Source organism: Pezoporus wallicus, unplaced genomic scaffold, assembly GCF_028554395.1.
Source record: "Pezoporus wallicus isolate ANWC-B61680 ecotype Strahan unplaced genomic scaffold, APGP_CSIRO_Pwel_v1 contig_8013, whole genome shotgun sequence".
NCBI lineage: Eukaryota > Metazoa > Chordata > Aves > Psittaciformes > Psittacidae > Pezoporus > Pezoporus wallicus.
In genome coordinates this window covers 536,667-558,217 of record NW_026636761.1, presented here as the reverse complement: position 1 = coordinate 558,217, position 21,551 = coordinate 536,667, and the positions used below count along the sequence as shown (strand labels likewise).

The window sequence follows — 21,551 nt, the reverse complement described above, 5'->3', positions numbered from 1 at the left end:
CTGTAAAAGATCTTTTCTTTTACAAAAAGAGAGGGGAGGAAAAAGGAAAATATGGCAAAATCTGATGAAGATGCAGCTGCACTGCTCATGCTTTCTGCTTCTCTCATATGTACTTCCAGCAGCTTTTAGGGTTTATTTTACAGGGAAGACAAATTTGGAAATAAGAGAGCAAAATTAAAATTACATTATTAACTACAAAGTGGTTTAAAAATATGAGTTTGGGATAGTCCTGCTATCTGATATGGTTTTGATTCCAGGTTCATCCTTCATCCCATATTCAATTGTGCTGTTAAATTAACCTGACATGTTGTTTTACTGCAGTTTATGGGTCGCTGACAGTATTAGGTTCCATGCAGGCCTGCTGTTCCCAAATGAAGTCCCTTCCTACACTCCAGCAAAATCAGAGCCGGTGAAGAGGGGAGCACACAAACAAAAGCAGGGGGAGGCAGGAAATGCACTGTGAAGACAGCCAAGTCATTTTACTTGCAGCTTCACTGCTAAAAGACTTTCATGAATTCCATGCTCATTAGCAAAACAATGAAAAATGTAGTGTTAAATTACAGTTGGTTCTTGGGACTGGTGTTTGGTGCTCCTTGGGACTGGTTTCCTAAGCTCTAAGCCTGAAATGAGGAGTGTTTCAAAGCCCCCCGGCGAGGAAGACACGGGGTCTGTCGCATGCAGAGTTGAAAGGAAGTAGGGAGCTACAAAAGAACTGAAATAGATTTGGAGCCTTTCCCCACCGCCCCAGCAGTTTTACAGTTAGGTCTGTTTAAATTTAATGCTCTCATGTGGTGACTGAGTTCTTGGAGAAGCCAGAAAGGGGATGAGTTGCACAAGTACCATCTGGGTGTATGGCAAAAGGTGTCTGCGCCCAGCCGCAGCAGTGCCAGGCTGTGGGCTCCTGCACGCTCTCCCTCCTCAGTAGGCAGGAGCAGAGCCAGAGCTGAGCATGGCACGTGCCTGGAATTAAAAACATCACTGCCATTGTGCCTCTCTTCTCTGCTTTGTGCAGAGATAGACACTGTCCAGAAAGTTGAAGCTATAGAGTGCCTGTATCTTCAACTGTATGTGAGCATCCGTCCCTAACAGCCAGTGTTTGAGACTACATGCAGTAGTATCCAGAGGACACTGGGGGTGGGTGTCTGTTCTCGCAGGCAAGTTGAAGGTGGTTGTGATTTTTAAGGCAATACAAGTCTGTTGGGTGTGGTGTGACAGAGAACTGCAGGTTTGGGGCTTTTTGCTGATGTGCCTCATTGAGCCAGCTGGGAAATGTCACTGGGGTGTTTGCTCGGGAAACCTGCCTCTGATACGAAAGTACCAGGGGAATTTTTCCTCTGATAGGAAAAGTCTGTAATGGAAGATGCAGGAAACTGAGTACCTGCCAATTAAGAAGTGCTTGCAGGTACATTCCTTGTTTTGGCAGTTTGTGGCAGGCTACTATTAAGTTGGAGCTGATCTACCCTAGCAGACTGGTGATAATCATTTTGCTTAAGATACATCTATTGTCTGACTATATGTGGGTTTGAGAATGTGTGAATGCTACAATGTTCCAGTGGGATTATCTGGCAATATCAGATCTTAATTTTTCAAGTTTACTGCATGAAGCCATACCTGTATTTGAATATAGCATCCTGATTGCCAGTAAATAATGAGACTTTCTGCTGTAGGCATCTCTCTTCTTCTTTGTAGTTTGTCTTAGTATTTATTTTACAAGGTGGTTTGTTAGGGGAGTAACCTATTCTAGAGGTCAGTTGGGGGCTGCATTAACATTCCTATTTAGAGCTGAGTCATTGACTTATGTGGCAATCTTGAATCGCTTACCCCAAGGAAAAGTGAGGCACATGGAAGATAGGGGTTAATATCTACTGCATACTAGATTCTCTGATGAAGAGCATGGTGTAAGGGCTAAAAACTGTTATGTAAACCAACAGCAATTAAGAGTCTTGCTCTAAAAAGCAAGTCAGGCGAAGTTCCTTGTCATTTATGATGGAACTGACATATATAGTGCACACATATGCACCCCCACTGTGTGGGGATAGGAGGGTTTGGGGGGGGGAATGGACGCCCCAGAGAATTGAGCACCTCTCAAGAGAAATGAGTAGCTGGCCTTGCATGTGCAGCCAGTGATGAGGAAGAAGAAGGTTTTATGTTGAGTCTGAATGAAAATCAGGAGCAACATCAGTTGTCAGAATGTGCCAATCAAGGGCATCTTGGTAAATGCCATGTGAAGAAAGATTTTAATTTGGCGCTTGCTTTCAGAGACCAAAGAAACAGTCTTCAGACGAAAGTGCTTCAGATTTTGTGGTATGGGAAACCAGTAATTACGAGATACAGTGAACAATGCAAGGTAGAATTGCTAAAGGGATTAATTAGCCTTAGTCTAACTAACCATTATAATGGATGCAAATATACATCTGCAGCCTGCTGAGACATCAGATACTCATCATACACCTGCTCAATTCACCAGCGTTGCAGAACACAGCTGCCAGAAGCATTGCTGCTTGTTTTCTGCAACTCCTCGAGTGTAATTGGCTGTTTGTTCTTTTGTCATTCAAAATGTTTGCTTCTTCTCTTTTTCTGAACAGCACTTCCACGATGGCAGAAAGGCACAACAGCATATTGAAACTTGCTGGAAACAACTTGAAGCAGTAAGTGGAAACTTCCTTAGATAGCGATTTTAAGTCATTTTTATACTATTTTCATGGAGATGGTTCCAAATGTTATATTTGGAATGGCAAGGGTGTATGGATAAGAACTGTAGAAATGGGATATTTAAAACTCCACTGTCTTAAATACACTGGTAGACACAAAAAAGCTTGGTTTAATAGCACATTTGGCTTTCTGTGGGATTTATGTCTATCGTGAGTAGCATTTCATTTGATATGACTTGAAAAGTGTGCTAAGCATTGCTGGAAATGTGGAGTCCCTGAGGGTGCTGTTTAGCTGTAAGCTGAATAGCTTCATACTGCGTGAGGAAATGGAACGAGACCATCTCTTGAGATGCTGTTTCTCAAAAGTAAATACATTGGAATTGTCATTCATATGATGAATAAAAAGAGAGACTGTAAGTGGAGGGAAGGATAAAGAAAGGGGACATCAGAAACCAAAAGTCTGACTTGTAAGTGTATGGATCTTATTAACTCCCTTGTGCATTATAAGAATGAGGGAGTTAAGTGTAGGGAGGAAGTGATCTTGCCTACAAGAGCAGAAGAAATGCCACCAGGGAAAAACATATAATACTAATGATGCTGGTAGAATTAAGCAGCCTGAAGAACAGCCTAAACTGACATACAGTTTAGGGGCAGGTATAGATTTCAGGTAGATTTTGGTATTGTGTTTCTTTCCCATAATGAAGGTTTCTATTTTTCCTTTCCAGAGTAAAAGGCGGTTTGAGCGTGATTGCAAAGAAGCTGATCGAGCACAGCAGTATTTTGAGAAAATGGATGCTGACATCAATGTTACAAAAGCAGATGTTGAAAAGGTAAGCCAAAGGGTGGAGAGGCTGTTTGTAAATAGATTTGATGGGTTTAGCTCCTCACTCCCGCTGGTAGGATAAACCCTCTGGGGCTTAATGCTTCATGTACAGTCTGGAGGGTAATTAAAAATAGGGAGATCTTTGCAGAGACCTTGATTTGCATAAAGATTCTAAATGGACACAGTCAGTTTTCTTCAGTAGGTGATATCCAAGTTTAGCTGTCGTGGCTCTGAATGAGTTTATGCAGAATAAGCTTTGTGTAATCCCAGATTGTGACACAGTTGATTTTGGGGGCTCTCTGGGGGGTTCTTGCAGTTACCACACATTGTCGATTGCTCTGATCCAGGTAGAAGTGAGCTGCCTTTTGAGCAATGCTTTGAAGATGTCCTGATGTCACTGGTTGCAATGAAGTGTGACCGGGATTGTTGTTCCTGGTGCTAGGTTCACAGCAGGACGCATTTTGATGTTATGCAGAATCCTGGAATTCATGCTTGTCACAGATGGCATGTAGCTTTTTATTTCTTAGTTGCTGCCTGGTTGCAGAGTCAGTTGTGGCTTTTATACATTAAAATGGTGCTTAATATTAAGCATGTATTGCTGTTTCAGCATGTATGTCTTGAAATATTTTCTTTCTTTAGTTTGATTCAGGATTGGATATGCAGAAGGATACTTAAAGTTTAAGTATTGAAGTCCAGTGATGTACTTTGTAACTGAAGGAAACAATGGAGAGAAAGTGTGCTTAAATTGGTTCTCCTTGGTGTTATGCATCTGCTCAGAAGATGCAGTAAGGTTGATCAGGAGCATCACATTACAATATATAAGGGCCGTTTTGTACTGAGTCATATAGGTAGAAAATAGCCAGAACGTTTGAAAAGGTTTGTTTCTTAAGAAAAGCCAAGGAAAAAAAGCTGAAGCTTAAAATATACCGAAGTGTTTTGTTGCAGGGATAGGAAAGGAAACTGAATTATAGGTAAGGAATCTGTTCCAGTCCAAGATAACCCCTGTAAAATGCAGCTTTAGCTCTTCAAGAGTTGTTTTTCATTCTGTTCTCAGTTAATTCCATCCTGGGAAGCTATCAAATACAAATTTTTCTATACATCTGTGTGATCTTAAGATGCTTCTAGTACACTGAGCATCCAGGAGGTAGCAGATAGCATCAAGGATGCTGTTAAAAATGAGGACAGTAAATGAACAAGCAGCTCAGAAAACATCCCCAAAGTGCTATTGCACATCAAAGGAAAAAAATACCTCTGTGGTCTTGTAATTTGCTTAGCTATTAGTTGTAAATTCACCATGCAGATTTGATCCTTTGTTGCCTTCTGGATTTACCGGGACACTTCACAGATGAATGCCGGCTTGTTACAGATATAACACCACATGTGGGTTTTTCTGAGAGAGGAGGATCATCTCTGCTTTATCTGTATAAAGTGGTTTTAGAATACAGGGTTTTTTTATAGATAAAATTAGGACTTGCCCTAGATTCTTTTTCAAAGCTGAGGCCATGTCAAAGGGACGCAGAGACATGAAACAAAAGAGGCCTGAATTTCCTTAGTTCTACATCCCTTTGTAAACCTTACCTTTCCGGTAAGAGTGAAAGGCTGTGTATTAGCAATCTGATAGCATTAAGTAAATTCTGGGAATCAATCCCTACACTGGGGGGGGGGCTTCCCTTCTAAATTTCTCTAGCTTTTTTATTATATACATTTGTTAGTTATTGTTAAATGAGGCTTAGTGGTATCTCTTGCAGTTTTGTGTGTTGGCTAATCTCAGGAGAAGACATTGGTCGACTTTCCCATCAGCGGGGTAGATGGAGAAGGAAAAGGTTATCAAAACGAGTGGAATGTGAAATAATATTACTGAACAGAGAGAACAGTGTTTTCCAAGTGCATGTGCTAGGCCGGGTTCATCCATGTCAGGCTGTGAATAATGCGCTTTCTTTGCTTCCCTCTGCCCGTGTGACTGGGACCGCTCTGACATAACTCCCCAGTGCAGAATAGGACATTGTTGGACCCAGCGCCACTGCCAGGGCAGCGCTCACCAGCTCGCTCCAGGGACATGCAGAAGCTGCTCAACTTCCAATGAAGCAATCTGATGACTTTCACCTCCTCCTTCTATTGCAGAGGTTCTGATTTCTCTTGCCCCTTATGGGTTGGCTGCTGCACTCCTGCTCTCAAAAGCTCCCAGAACTCTGTCTGGCCAGGAAAGCAGACAGTTTGGCTGTGTTCAGAGCCAGTGCTGTTCACTTTGGCGGAACAAGGCGCTCTTCAAGCAGTGGAATCAGTTGCCCTCATTTCTTCAGCTCGAGATTGACACCTTGGCTACTTTAGCTTGTACCTGCAAACATGAGCAGACACTAGAGCTGTTTTTTTGCATCTTGCATTATAGAGTAATGGAATTAAAATTCGGCAGTGATCACAATGACTCATACAATCGAAAGAATATATAGCAGCAATTCCCTAATGCACTTAAAGTTAGGCTGTATGAGGCTCTGAAGTGCTGAAGTCTCCCAATATTTCAGTCCTTGTAGCCTTTGACAGATGCAGCAGCAAATGCTATGACAGAGCTGTGAGCTACCAGCACTTATTATAGTCTTGCCTAAGGGACAACTCTTGGTATTACAGTTTGTTCCTCTGCCACTCGTCTGCTTACTCCTAGCAAACTGTGACTTTCTTCCTTATTTCTCCAGGACTGTTTTGTGCATGGCCTCAGCTGTGTGCTTAGAGGCAGGGCTGGATATGGAATATGGGTCCAGACTGTTCCTGTAGGACCATCTCGGATTCAGTTTGCAGAGGGCACATGCCTTCTGTGCTGCTTCTGTGGCCAGGATGGGCTCAGTCATCTCCGCAGCCAGCCAGTCTGGTTGTTGATCTCTGTGAGAGCAGGGTGTTGAGTTTTATTTCCTCCAATCTCCTTTTTTGGTGGCAGGAACATGGAGCAAAGGCTGTGTTCAGTCTCTGCAATGGTTGCAGTCTTTATGCAGGAGTCACAGAGAGTGAATTTGGGCCCCTGAGCTCCTTTCCTGGATTTGCTTGAAACTCTTAAATCACTGGCAGCTGATGTTCGTGGAGAGATGTTGAACTGCAACAGAAGGTGCTGGTTTTGTCAGTTCAGTTTAGCAAAGTCTGGGTAGGAGCTTACTGGGTCACAGAAAGCTGTACTGTGAAAACAGCCTCATAAACGTAAGTAAACGCTTAGTAAATAGCAAGTTGCTGATGCCAGTACTGGGAAGCCTCGTAGGTATCACCGTAAGCTTCAGCGTCACTTGAATCGTGGTGGGATGTGAGCTTTAAAGCTGTTCTCATTCAAAAACCACAGTGGAGCTGCTTCAGTTTTTTGACCATTTGGGGAAGCAGTCTGTGGCTCCAGCACAGAGCTGGTGTACATATAAGGAAGCACACTATTGTTTGTTCCTTCCCTTTAGAGCTGCAATCACTAAAGAGCTGACATCTTTATGGGATAATGTGGTACCCAGTGGTGCCTTTGCAGACTTGTAATAAGGAGGAAAAAAAACTCGCAGCACTCAGCTGGGTTTTCTGAAGGTTTATTTTCAAAGTAGACCTTGATAGAACCTGTTTTTAAAGGGGAAGTGGCTGAGGCCAACCATGGGAGGGGGTGAACGCTTTGCCTCTTGATTTGCACAGCAGTAAAGGGGAAGGACAGCAAGTTTGAAGTACCTGCTTTGCTTTGCTGAAGAGTAGCACAGCTGTATTGATGGTGTCCTAGGGACTAATTTTGCCAGAAAACAGCTTCAGCTTTGAGCAGTAAAAACTGAGCTGTGCTTGAGTTCCCAGAACTGCTGTCCTGAAGTCAGGACTCATCACCTTGTTCTGGTTTTTGTTCCTTTTATGTTAGGAAGGTTCCACTTGAGTGGTATTCAGATAAATGTAGGAGTGGTATGGATTTAGAAAGTAGTAGTAACAGATTTAGAAAAAGTTAGAAACCTTAACTTTTTTAAGTGAAGAAGCTTCAGACATTGCTAAAAAAAAATGCTAAAAAACACTGTTTTGTGTTGCTGTGGGGTTTTGATTCATCTTTAGAAAGTCTTTAGCCTGCTCCCAGAAAGGGTGAGCCTGTAGTAAGATCTTTTTCTGGATCTTGTGACATTGAGACATCTTTTCTGGGGCAGTGGGGTTTTCCTTCTGAATTTGCTTTCTTACATGCTTACAGCAGCTTGAGCTTGTTGCAAGTCGGCTGCTAGTTTGAAATCAAAATTACTCCAAAATTAACCAAACTTCTATCCAAAATTATTATTACAGAATTGTCATTCCATTCCTTCCTCTCTTCTCTGCCCAATCCCATGTCGTATCTAAAAGCAATGAATGGTTCTGTTCCCGTGCTGAAATACGTACAAGTTTTAGATGTACTGGCCTTTTTTTGGTTTGTTCTGGTTTTGAAGTGGAAAAATGGAGGGAAATGGAAGTAACCTCAAGCTCATTGCAATCTCTAGCAGCCTCCCCCAGTGCTCTGCAGCTTTCAAATCAGGTTATGCCTGCTCTACCCAAGATTTTTTGAGTCCTAGAATAGTTTAAGATTTGCATAAAGGCATAAAACCTTGTAATACAATACCACAATGACATTAATTCTCTAGTCTGTAAACATAACTGGAGAGAGATGCTGGTGTTTCACACTTGAAGTTTTATTTTCTCCTCTTTTCTTACGCCCATATTCTCTGGGTGCCCTGCATCAATTTCAATGCAATGCAAAGAGTCTGTATCTCCTCCATAGAAGACATGTCCACTTAGATTGCCCTGGGTAGTCATGAGTTGAATCACTGGCGAAGTCTTACTGATCACATGTAGAAATACTGCTACCTGGAAACTGGAATAAGCTGATCTTCTTGCCTGTGCAAACACTGTCAAGTGGTAAACTGCTTTTCCAGCCTGCAGGCTGCTGCACTGCAGGACACAAATCTCCTCATTGAGAGTTTACAAATCCTTACAGTGAAGGTTGCATTCAGCTGTTTTAACTTGAGCTCTGCAGAAATCTCTGATCTGTGTTTCAGCCCTGTCCTGCAATACATCATTTGCAGCATACTTTGTTGGAGCAGCAGTCCGGTCACAAAGGAGCTGCATGCAGCGTGCATCACCGGAACCCCACAGACAAACCACAGAGGAGGATCTCCAGCTTAGTGCTCTGTTGTTGCAATGTGCGTCACTGAGGTTTAGTCAGTGAAGACTGACTATCAGCAGTAAACTCTGGAGCATAACCTGAGATTGTGGGTGCTTGTCTTCTGCAGACCAGAACTACTTAATGGGCCTAGTTTCTCAGGAGGTGCAGAGCCATCTGCCCAGTGACAGTGGGATTTGTTATATCCTGTCTTCTCCCCACCTTGAGGCACCTTCTGGAATAATGAACTTCTCAGCATTTGGAAAATGTAGTGCCATGTAGAGGTAATGTTAGAAGGTGGACAAGCTCCATGGTGTTTGTGCCATTAGGATGGCAAATACTGCAGTGAATGGTTCCAGAGGCTTTGGTTTCCTATGTTCTGCTATGACTTTATAAAGTGGAGCAGCAGTGCTCAGTGAAACACCGAGGCAAGCTGCATAAGGCTCAGTACTGACATAGCGCAGGACGGCCTGGCCTGTGCATTTCTTACTTGGGAGTTAGCTATTGCATAAGATTTTCCCATTCTTTGCGTGCTGGTGTGAGTTTTACATACTTCGATTAGGCAGCTGCTTTCACTTCACAGGTGGAACTCTATCAACCCGTCTGCCTTTGCTTGTGACGTGGGTCAAATCTCCCATCAAGTCAAGTGCAGTCTTTTCTTGGTAATGTGATGTAAGGCCATTAGATTCACACTAATGTTATTCCTCTGGGTTATGCAGACCCCGAGCTCCTTCCTGAACTGCTTCCTTCCTGAACTGCTTCCTTCCTAATGGATGATGCAGTGTGTGAACACTGGAAGTCCCTCAGGACAGTAATTTGGATTTCTGGAAGAGAGAGCCTTGTTTACAACCTGCTGTCTGTGACATTCTGCATATAGCAGCTGTTTCCCTTTTGGAATCATGACTGATGGAAATATGTTGATTTCTAGACAATAAGGAGTTAATGGCTGCAGCAGAGTGGCTGGAAAACTTAATAAATACCCATATGTATCCCCTGCATACACTGTGTTTGGTGTTAAGAGATCAAGGAACATAAGTAACAGTCAGTGTAAGATAAGTAAATCCATCTGAGTTTGTATTTCCTCTTAGCAGTACTCTTCTGCAGTAATGCTCTCCCTAGCAATCTAAGTTTTGTACCAATACAACTCTGTTGGGAGGTAAACTGCTAAATGAGCAAACAAGTTAGGGAGGAAAAGGGGTGTGGAGGGGAGGCTTAAGAGCAATTTTGAATTAAGGATCAACTGCAGCTTGAATCCAGGTAGACAATACCCACCGCTTGCCCCACATCAGCCGAGGAAGTGACTTTGTAGATGATCAGGTTTGTCAAGCCCGATTTGCCCTCTGCTGAGTCTGTGCTGGCTTTTCCCAATCATGTGCTTGATTTGACTTGTTACAGCCACAGGAGGATTTGTTCCATAACTTTCCCAGGGTCAAGAGTCCCTTAAAGAGTGAGACTGATGTGCCTATAGTTTCCTGGATCTTCCTTTAAGCCCTTCTTGTAGATGGGGGTGGCCTTCACCTTTTTCCAGTCTTCTGGGACGTCCCCCATCTCCATTCTCCATAATATTTTGTGAAGTTATGGTCTCGCAATGACATTAGGCAGCTCTCTTTAACACCCTTAGGTGGATATGGTCAGGACCCATCGATTTGTAGAGGTCAAGCTTCTGATAACAGTTCACATACCAACTCTTCATTCACTGATGGTGAGTCTGTGTTTGCATCAGTCTATATTTGTGTTCCCAAGGCCTGGGGCTCAGCAGTGCTCACAGGGACAGAGGCAAAGAAGTGTTGAGAACCTCTGCCTTTCCAGCATTGATGGTGATCAATTCCCCTCTCCTGTTTAACAGTGGCAAATATTTTCCTTCTGTTTCTGCTTGGTAACTGTAACTGAAGACCTCTTTCCTTAGTTTTGACACCTATGGCCAATTTCAATTGGAGCTGAACTTCTGTTTTTCTGACTGCATCTCTACATGCAGTGAACTTGTAGTTCTCGTTGGGTATTTGTCTATGTTTCCATCTCTGTTCTCCTCTTCTGGTTTTGAGCAAACTCAGAAGCTTGCTGTTAAGTCAAGGGAATCTCTTGGTCCACAGTGTGCTGTACCCATAAAGTCAGGCTTTAATGCTAACAAATTCATACGAGTAACTTCGACCCTGATGATCCACTCTGCACTGGTTGTGTTTGTAAATTCTTTCTTGGAGAGAGATGACTAGAGCTGTGCCCAGTATTCGAAGTATGAGCTAAGCCATCTATACACATACAGTCCTGAAATAATTTCCATTGTTTATTCAAGAAAAAATTTCCATTATTTATATTCAACACTTACATTTATACACCACAGAATTGAATTGCCTCTGTAGTACAACTAAACAGATCTCCAGAAATCATTTAAACCACTGCTGTGACCTCCCTCAAGTCCACATAGCCTCTGATCTCCCCCTGAACACCACCTTCTTTTGTAATAAACTAGGCTTTTCGTGGGTATCCTCATGGAACTGCATTGCTCCAAGCTGGATGTTAGCAGGAATTTACAGTTTGGTCACCCAGAGTTTGGATGTTCAGTATTCATGCCATGAGAATGGCAGCGCAAGGAGAGAAACATTTTGATTCAAGGCAGTTATTCCACATGGGCCTTGGAGCTGGACACTGAGAGGTGCTTCTCGGGCATGTGTCACGGTGCACATGCTGCTGTTCTCAATTCTTATGTAAAGGTCCTTCTCTTACACAACATTTAGACTGCTCTGAGCACTTTGCAGACCAAATTGAGGTGGTTGGTTGGACGTGATAAAAAAGACAGATACATTTGGTTTATACGTGGAAAATGCAGCCTTGAAATCTGTACAAGGGAGTCTGCGGCAGAACTGAGGTCCAAAGCCAAGAAACTGAAGTCCTGGGCTCATTCACTTAATTACATTTCAAGTAAGCTTTATCTGTCAGACTCAATTAATCAGCAAGAACCATCATGTTGCAGGACTGGTCCTATGAGTATAGAGCTGACACAGTTAGGGGAGTCCTTGTTGAGCCTTGTGCAATGTGCTTGCTGTGTTACTGTCCCAGCTCCATTAAACTTGGTTGTTTTTCTTGTTAGGGCTTTGTTGGTATTCTGTCCCTTTGATATATCTCTTGTTAGTGTGCACTTCTGTAGTCTGGCAGAATTACGTGCAATGCAACTGCACTAGATAACAGTTCCTGTGATGTGTGATGCTTTTCCATCCCCTGCCAGCAATTCGCTCATTGTATATTATATTCAGCCAGAGGATTTCAGGGATCCGTAGATTCTCAGATTATTTTCTAATGTTAAAAGGATTTTTCTCCTTTGTCTGTTTTGCACCCCTCATTCTATCTCCTTGCTTTCAGGAGAGCAAATTTCCAAACCTTTTTCTGCTTGCCAGTTCAGAGAAACCAAACTGGTTATTGTAAAATAGTAAACAGCGGAGCTCAATTTGGAGGCTATGTAAATGTAAGCCTGAAACCCTGGCTGCGTTTTGAAGTCCATGGCAGAATTCCCACTGTTGTTAATGATTCTGCAAACACTGCCAGCGTTGCTGCTGGTGCCCGCTCGTAACAGAGCGTGGCGATGTGAGGTTTGCATGGAGGGAAGACCAGAGCCTGCAGCTGAAAACTCTGTGAGCAATTGAAAGCATTCCTGAAATTGGTGAAGTGTTTCTGAGTCTGCCTTTATCATTAAGCTATTTTGAAGGGATTGGGTAGCTGAGATGGGGGCAGGGATGACTTTTTTTGTGTTTGCACTTGAAGCTGATCTTGGATTTACCAAAGACAGTTCAATGCTGGCAGGCAGTGGCCTGGCAGTGATGCATCTCACATGGTGTCTGGGTTTAACAAAAAAGGAGGGGTGGGGAAAGAATGGGAGAAAAGAGAGAAGAAAGAAAACTGCACCAGAGTTTTGACTGGAAACTGCCATTCTGGACACGAGCAACTGCTGAGAAGTTGAACTGTTCCACTTAGTGTGGATCAGCTGAATAGCAGCCAAAGCTTTTTTTTTCTGCCCTTTTCAGTTATTCATATCACTCCCACCATAACAGCCTCGAGGAGCTGCATTTTTTTGTCTGTGTAAACCCAGAAGACAGTGTGTCTATTGACCCTCTTGCTGTTTCTGGAATGTGTCTTAGAAAATTGTTCTCAGCAAAATATCCTTCATTCTTTTCAGTATTGGAGACTGAAATGGCAGAAATTGTACTTAAAAATTTCTCCTACTCTTAATCACCAGTTGTCTTTGATATCAAACTGGATGTAGGGGGAAAATCTGTATGCAAGGTACCTACACAAAGTTATTTCTTAAATACTCATAAGAGGCCGCATGTAATGCAGAGCAGCTTGCTGACATTTGCTCGCACTTTAAGAGCCCACAGTACCCATCTTAAAGATGGCCAAAGGACTGATTTCAGATCAGTATATAAAGTTTTACTAGTCCTGCATGTTTGCAAGGCCTGTGGAGAATGAAATGACCTTGTTCTTCCTTCCTTTCAACAAAGGAGAGGATCTTTTGTTGCATTCTATGTACCTAGCCTGGGCATTTCTTACCATGGAGTGTTCCAACAGATTGTAGAACATCTGGATCATTGTTTCATGGGTGGTGCTGGAAATGGGAGGTATGCTCAGTCATCCCTGCCCAGTTAAAGGAGAGTGTATGTTGACTGAAAGCTGCCTCTTGCATCTAAAGTCATGGTCTGGTTTAGAGACCAATTATTCCAAAGTCTTTCCAGCTGAAAAAACAAAACTGTTCAAAGCAAATAATGTAACATTAATTCTAAAAAAAAAAACAACAACCCAAAATTACCTTCTCTGAAGCTCTTTGCATGCACAAGTGAGCAGGAAAGGTGGCAAAAACTTATTCTCTGGAAAGCTCAACTATAAATTACTCCTGAAATAGCTCCTGTGACTCTGTGCGGCTCCAGGCCACTGCGTCCATTACTCTGAATGTGAAGCTTCACGTCACCAACCCATTTTTATCAGCCTGTCCTTCAGCAGAGTGCAGGAACCAAGCTATGAAATACAGTTCTGTTACTCTTATCAGCATCACTTTAGTTTTAAGTGACATACTCAAATGAAGTCATCATAAAAAAATTAGCCCTTTTAAAAGTATTTTTAGTTTAAGATCCAAATACCTCATTGGAAAATATTTGAACTGTGTTTGAAGCTTGCCAAATGCATTAAGTGACCTGGAGAAACAAAGCATCACTGGGGCACTCATAGAAAAATTCTTGGGTTTGGAATGTTCCCAATTTTACTTTCTCATCTTATTTAGGACCAGTTCAGATTGTTTTGGAAACCAAGCATCTACTCCTGTATACAGTTAGCTCCGAGTTCCTTTGCTCATGTCCAGCCAAAGAGCTTGCTCTTGAGTATGAACTCTGATGGCTTCATGTTTGCTGGATCTGCCTGGAAATGTGGAATAATGGATTTCTTGTTTTCCTGCTTCAACAATGGAGTCAAGGGACAAATTCCTGAGTTGCGCTACCCCAGCTGTACGAGTGGGACTGGGGCTGGTGCAGAAGCTAGCCAGACAATGGGCTGCTCTTAGGTAGAGGAAGAGAATGGGCCTCACAAATGTATATTGATCCATAGCAGCTGGGGCTTGAGGGAGGGATTGGGAGCCGAGTGTACGTTACTCTTCAGCTGTCCACCTTGCCATGGCTTTGTTTTGCTGTTCGTGGTACAAAGGCTATCTTGATTTCTGCTCATTAAATGTAGCTATCTATGCGTGTATGGATGATAAAGTTTAATAAGCTATATAGCAGTTGGGCAGAAAAAGGATTGATATGGCTTGTTGGAATTTCATTGCAGCACATAAATATATCCTGAAGTGATATATACATCCTTTACAGGAGTTAGTGGGCAGTTTAAACTCCTGGGGAGCAAGCAAAGTCTTTTACCGAGTTTATTTGGTTATAGTCAGTCTTTTCCATTTGGTGCTACTGTTTCATCTCCTGTTACACACTCAGTGCCCAGCATTTTCTAACTGCACTTGAATTATTACCATAGAAAGAATATGAGGGGGATCTGGGAAATTCCTACCATTGACTGTGCTTGCAAAAGAAAGAGCTGATCTGAGGTGAAATAAATTATTAGGTGAGTTGTGTGAGCTGGACAGATGGGAGTGAAACCTATTTCTTTTCAAATTGAGATTTGAAACCTTCTGGCAGGATTTGTTGCCTTCCAGTTATGATTACTAAAATGTTCCATGATTTGGTATTTCATGGATTTATTGTCAGGAAACTATTGTCTGCTTGGAACAGTTCAAAGACTAACCCCATTCTGAACTGTTTTTAATGGGAGCCCTCTTAAAATACACTAAAATCATTTAGTTTCTCTGAAACACCCCAAATTAATTTAAATTAAATAAAATAACCCTTTTCTTAAAATGGTTTTTCTGAAATAGAGGAAGTGATTGGACTCCAACACTTTCTGGACATCCACAATTCAAGGCTAGGTTGGCAATGGAGGGTGGGTGCCTGAAAAATGAGTGTGAACTCAGGATAGCTTAGATTTACAAAGCCAAGTCCTGGGCTCACATCAGTCAATAAGAGAGCTCTCGCTGGAGCAAGCATTTGGTCCCCAGATATGGGGCACATGGAAAGGGAGCAGGGTGGGAGCACAGCTCCAGCTGGGTGAATGGGAAGTGGGAAAGAGGGGAGCTTCAGCCAGAGAATGAAGATGTAGGAAGGGAGGAGAAGGAAGAGTCGCTGTATGAAGGCCAACAGCAAGGAAGCAAAAGGCAACTAAAATCAACGGATGGGATAGGCAGTGAGGGAGTAAAGCTGGGCAGTAAAGCAGATAACAGAGGCCTTGGGAAACAGAACTGAAAGGGGAGGAATCTGAATATATGAAAGGGTCACTCAGGGACAGATTGTTCCAGGGAAAGAAGTGAGGTTAATAGTCCAGTGCTCTGCTGTGCTGGGTAGCAAATCATCCGTGTGGGTAAAAATAGGGAGGGAGTCGTGCCTCAGCTGCTCCTCAGGCTCCCCTTTCCTTGTGTGCTCCATGCCAGTGCTGTTCAAGGAAGTGTAAATCAAGGACGTTGCAGAGAGCACAGTGGGAGCCTGAGTTGAGGTGTTTTGTCATGATTATGTGAAATGACACAAAATCCATGTTGGTTTCTTGGCACTGACCTTCCCCCAAAATACTGCTAGGCAACAGGTAAGTAGTTTATTAACAAAAAGCAGATGCCATCAAGACTTGTGTGCCTGTTAAGTGGGCTAGTAAAGGGGCAAACTTGGGTGTTACATGCAGTATGAACAGAGGTTGGTTGTGGAAACAGTGTGTTGTAAACCAAGAAAAGAGCAGCCGCAGTGTGCACACTGCAGGCTTATGCTGAACATAGAATCATAGAGTAGTTTGGGTTGGAAGGGGCCTTAAAGCTCATCCAGTTCCAGTCCCCTGCCACAGGCAGGGATACATTCCACTGGACCAGGTTGCTTAAAGCCCCATCCAGTCTGGCCTTGAACACTGCCAGGGATGAGATACAGATCAACTGCTTAAAAAAATCACGAGTAAACCAAAAGCTGAACTGTTCAGAGACCCATATGCTAACATTCCTGTGCTGTCTACTGGTAAGGATAGTAAGATGAGGAGTAACACAATTCAATCTCTTTCCATGTAGTATAAATTCTGTGTTTCTTTTGGCATTTCTTTAGGCAAGACAGCAGGCCCAGCTGCGACATCAAATGGCAGAAGACAGCAAAGCAGAGTATTCTTCCACTCTACAGAAGTTCAACAGTGAGCAGCATGACCATTACTACACACACATACCACACATCTTCCAGGTAAGGGTCACTGGCACTGCTCATAAAGTAGCTCATAATCTTTTGGTAAGAATAGAGGGGCATATTGCATATTGCTTCATTTCTATGACCCTGTCTTTTCCTTTTTGGTGATTTTGGTCACTGTTAGCAAATTTTGCATGCAATTTGCCAGCCCAAGAAATTGAGAGTTTGGTAGAATAGGTTGTCCCCTTTTTTTAGACTAGATACCAACTAATCAGTAATAAATGAGGAAGGTGACATTGAATTGGCATGACAGATTACAGTCATTTTTGGAATCCTCACAATCTTGCTCTGTTAAACTCGTGTCCATGCAGCTGGGGAATGAGAGCATTATTTGCATTGTTGGGGCAGGAGTCAGCTGGGCATCATTACATCTGTAAAGCCTCACAGCCCTTTACAACCTGTGTTCACGTCAGACTTCACAGATGTTTAAATATAAACCACAATAATTCTGCAGTAGTGAATGTCAAAGGGTTTAATGTCGATTATGTCTTAGTGGACCTAAAGAAAGACTGTAGAGAGAGAACAAAGCCGTCACATTTACAATGACTGACAGTCTGAGTTTGTGCTTGTCTGAACCAAGGAAGATTAATGTAGTACAGCAGAAGTTCTATATGACTGTTCCATTGTAATGGTTCATGAGCATCAGAAGTGGAAAATACAACCTCTTCAAGGGAGAAAAACTCACATGCTTGTCATCTGATATCAAATGATTGATATTTGCATAGCAAATACACGTTTTCTTATAACTGGACCTCCTAAGTTAAATAGACACCTCCTTTTGCTTCATGGTATTTTCAGCCAAGTGTCTTGAGATAACAGCTGCTCTAGTTTGTTCTCAAGTATGTTTAAACCATGAACTTTAAAGGATTCAGGGTAAAAAAAATTGGTTGAAATTGTGAAGTTAATCTTGATATTTGATCTGAATGAAATGTGATGTTTTAGAAAATACAAGAGATGGAGGAAAGAAGAATTGTGAGGATAGGTGAATCCATGAAAACTTTCGCAGAGGTCGACCGCCAAGTGATCCCTATCATTGGGAAGTGTCTGGATGAAATAACAAAGGCTGCAGAATCAATTGATCACAAGAATGTAAGTGTTTAGATTCTTGATTTTCATCTTTACTATTGATCACACAATATGGAGACTTAAATCCCGGGTCCAGGCTGCTGCACAGAAACTTCGCAGTCATAGAACTAAAACAAAGCACAGCTTCTCGTCCCAAGATGCTTTGTCTGAGGCAGGATGTGCTCAGATTATTTCCCAAATCTGCTTAACACCCAGAAATGCTTCTACTGCCACACTTTTTGTTTTTCAACCTATTTTTTTTCCTTCCAGCAATATTTTTAACTTTTACTAGGATAATGCCCTTCTGAAGTGCTGTAATTGGAAATCAGGCTTCTGTGTAGAATAAGGAAGATGGTGGACATAATTCCAGATAACTAATCATCAGTTCTTATTCAGAGGATTCTATCTCTAATAGTCAGAAAACTGAATGCTGCAGAACTGTCTTCATTCCAGTTAGGTTTATAATAGTGGAGGTATTTAAAGTATTGACTACATAAATTATTGCAAACAACTCTCAAAATGTCTGCTTTACTGTGAGATCTCTTTGCTGAGTTGAGGTATGCTAGCAATCTGTAAACGAGCTCTCATAAATCTTGATTTGTGGACATCACTGTGGGAGTAAAAAGAAGCCTTCCTGATAAAAAGGCCGATAAAGAGTTCAGTTGAGCTTCCTGATGTACAGTAACCACAAGGGCAAATGTGTTTTCTATTTTGTTTTCCGAGTGATGTGCTCTCTTTGTAAATGAAGTCTCTGCTTGCTCTTTCAGCCCTTCTCATGGATCACATTAGTGCTTCAAATACAAACAGCATGTGTCTTGCTGGCTGTTCACATTTCCCATACGTCTCTTTCACTGGAATCTTTTCTGAGCTATTCAGTGCTCAGAGCCTGGAGACTGCCATTAATTGGCAGCATAGGCCTGAGGCTGAAGTTCTGAAATTAATCCACTGCTTTCTGCTCAGCAATTGCTCTCACAGAGAGCAGCTTAGGAAAGTAAAGAATCCGAAAATTACCTTTTCAGGGTGGGAGAAGGGGATATGGGGCACAGATTCCCATGTTAGAACAACATACATACACTTCTGGAGGTACAGCTTTTGGTGCTGAAATCATACTGGGGAGATTCATACCTAAACCTATACTCTGCTTGAATCTTCAAGTGAGCTCTTAGCAAACCACACAAGGCTTAAGCTGGGTATTTGAATCACTGTGAATTTTATGTTCCAATTAGTCTCTCTTGCACACAGACAAGTCAGATTGATGCCTCTTGTGCACCAGTATGACAGTAGAATATGGTGCCTTTGAGCATTGATCTCCTGTAAACACCCTGGTAACAAAAATGTATTTAACTAAATTTGTAATATTTGAACAATTACAAAGGGTTTAGAAGACTTTGGCTGGAAACCAGTTCTGTCTATAAAGGGTTATGGTTTTTTAAATATCATCAAGGATTACTTTTTTCATCTCCAGAACAGGAGGTCCTTCTGCTTTATAAAGGTGGTCATAGGTGCACACTGTAATTTAAAAGCTGCATTTTCTATATTTACATATAACATGCTGCTTTTGTCACTAATGCAGAGTGTTCCAGCAGGACTTTCCCATCTCACCCCTTAACGTTTGAAGAGGCAAGTTTGGGCTCTCTTAGGCTCCCATCAGAAAAGTTTCTCCTTTTCCTGGAAAGATTCAAATTGGAGGTTGTCTCCTTTACTCACTCATCTTTTCAAACTTGAGGAGCTTTGCCTAGGAAAATCAACTGGATCTGTGCTTTAGTCAGCCTTGAAAATGAGGTCAGATTCCAGGAAAGTTGAATTCAAGGACAGCTGGTGATAATACAGCCAGTACAATGGTGAGCAGAACCAAGAGCCTGCTGAGCAGGAAAAGCTTTGTGTGAAACTCTGGCCCACACAGACATGTGTTTCCCAGCTGGGAGGAGATCTCCAGGATCTGATAATCATAAACAAACTTACAGTATCACCAAACTGGCAGTGTATAAGGTCTGACACTGTGGCACTGACAGAAGGCAGTGATGCATTTGGTGTTCTTATTTAGCTGTTGGTATACTTCGGTTTTATTTTCCCTTTTTCTACCCAGCTCTCACATACAGAGCTACTGAAGAAGGGGAGAGATTCAATGAAAGCTCTGCTCTTTGTGCAGTAACTTCAGTTCAGACACCAGGGCATTAAATGAACAACCACAGCTTATACATATGTATTGGTAAGAAAGGAAAAGTAAGAAATCGGAGGAAAGACCAATTCCAGTAACCTACCTCATGTACCAAATGTCAACTCTGGATGAAAGGATGTAAGAAACTGCAAGTTCTGCAGCGTTTTTTACTGTCAGTAGGATATTACCAGCTGATGGTAAAGCATTAACTGCTTAAAAAGGAAAAAGAAAATAAGAGCAGCAGAACTTTGCATTTCACATAGGTATCGTGGAGCTTTTTGATAATGAGTTTTTAGCTTTGGCTAGGTTCATTATAAACACCTGTCTGTGAAGGTGTGGGGTTCCAGCAGTACACTGTGGTTTCTAGCATGAGAATTGTGTTGTACAATAGTAAGGAAGGATGTATTTGTGTAGGGGCTTTGAAACTGGAAGTGCAGGCTACTAATAGGCTTCCTTTCTATGGCCAGCTCTGTGTTCCCTCCGTCTGTAGATGCTGTGGGATTCTGGAAGATCACTTTTCTTCCAGGGCCTCTCTTCCACTGGATAGTGTAAGAACCAGAATGATCTATGGGACAGATTTAATACTTCTATGCTTTCTGCAGCTTAAATATTACAAAGCCTCATGTCTGCTTGCAAAACAGCCCATCTTTCAGGCTTATAACTGAATTTGCAACTGTGTTAATAGGATTGCCTTATGCTCTCACTGAAGTGTATAGAATTCCCGTAAAACTGTCTGGATTTAGCTGGGAATCCTGGTTAGCCCTGCGTTTTTAATGCCATTATAAATATGCCTCTTTTTCCTGTCCTGTTTCTGACAGCTCTGACAACCCAGAGGTCATGTTGCAAGAGTAAGCTGTAGTGACTGCTAGGTGAACCTGTGCAGAAGACTCTAGGAGCAGATAAAATTAATTTGTTATGGACTTCCTTTGTTATGGAACTCCTGTTACGGAGTTCCTGTTATGACATTATCTCTGTGATATATAGAGTGTGCTGGTTATTTTTAACTCCATTGTAGTGGAAGGATGTTTTGGCTAAATGGAAGGAACACTAAAATTAAGAGGAAAAAATGAAAAGCTCCATAGGATAAAATACCAATAGGGTATTTTATATAACACTGTGTATGATTATAGTTTCTTTTCTTCCTTCTTCAGCTGCTTTCATGGCTATTATTAAAATCTCTCCAAATGTTTAGATCTCAGGAAGTTTTAGTGTCAAACTAGGATGAAATAATGGAAAGTGTTGTTCTACCTCCCTAAAAGCTGTGTATGAGTTTCACAGTGTGCTTGACAGGTTGAGGATCTTAAACCTTCATTTCCTTCGTAATCCCATGAAGACTTTGGCAAAGCTTTTGGTGTCTCTGTGTTTTGCTCAACGGAGCCTGGCCTCGGGATATGTTTATATCCCACTAGATTCCTCATGAATAGCGTTTTACCTACGGCCAGAAGCAGAATCTGTGAGATGCCCTCAAAGAAACAAGCTCATCTTTTTTATCTGAACAGGGTGGTGATGCTCCTCTAGAGATTTGTGTGCTGTGACACAGCTTTCCTAAGAATCTTAGAAGTAAACTGTTAGAGCTGTATAACATAAAAAGCTCTCTTCCCAAGAAGTCAAGTAGATGAGAAGTATATTAAAGTATCTTTGGTGAGTCCATTAGACTTAAATGCATTTGGCAAGCTGAGGTCTGAATTTGCGTTTATGTGTAATTGTTTATAGACCTGAAAAATGCTGTGTATTGTTCTTGCCTTGATTTACCTTTTTCTTTTTTCCCTGTCAAAAAAAAGGAGCAAACCCACTATACACAGTATACATCAAGTATGTGTCTGGCTTGCATCTAGCACTCCTAGTAGGTGCCAGAGGGAACATGGCTTTACTGACAGTGCCTGGAGTTCCAAGGTGCTGGGCTGCTTGAATGACCATGGACTGCTCAGTTGTTAGGTAAAGTCTGTGAGAAAAACTCCTGCCA

The 21,551-nt window shown here is 42.1% G+C and overlaps 1 protein-coding gene across 17 annotated transcripts in view; it reads left to right on the top strand.

Annotated features, from left to right (window-relative positions):
* FNBP1 (formin binding protein 1) overlaps window positions 1-21,551 on the top strand; it is a 91,561-nt gene that overhangs the window by 46,413 nt on the left and 23,597 nt on the right. For all 17 annotated transcript variants that reach the window (XM_057401517.1, XM_057401527.1, XM_057401524.1 and 14 more), the window contains exons 5-8: window positions 2,586-2,648; window positions 3,377-3,481; window positions 16,234-16,362; window positions 17,308-17,454. In XM_057401517.1, the coding sequence (XP_057257500.1) occupies window positions 2,586-2,648; window positions 3,377-3,481; window positions 16,234-16,362; window positions 17,308-17,454 (444 nt within the window). The remainder of the gene's footprint in view (window positions 1-2,585; window positions 2,649-3,376; window positions 3,482-16,233; window positions 16,363-17,307; window positions 17,455-21,551) is intronic.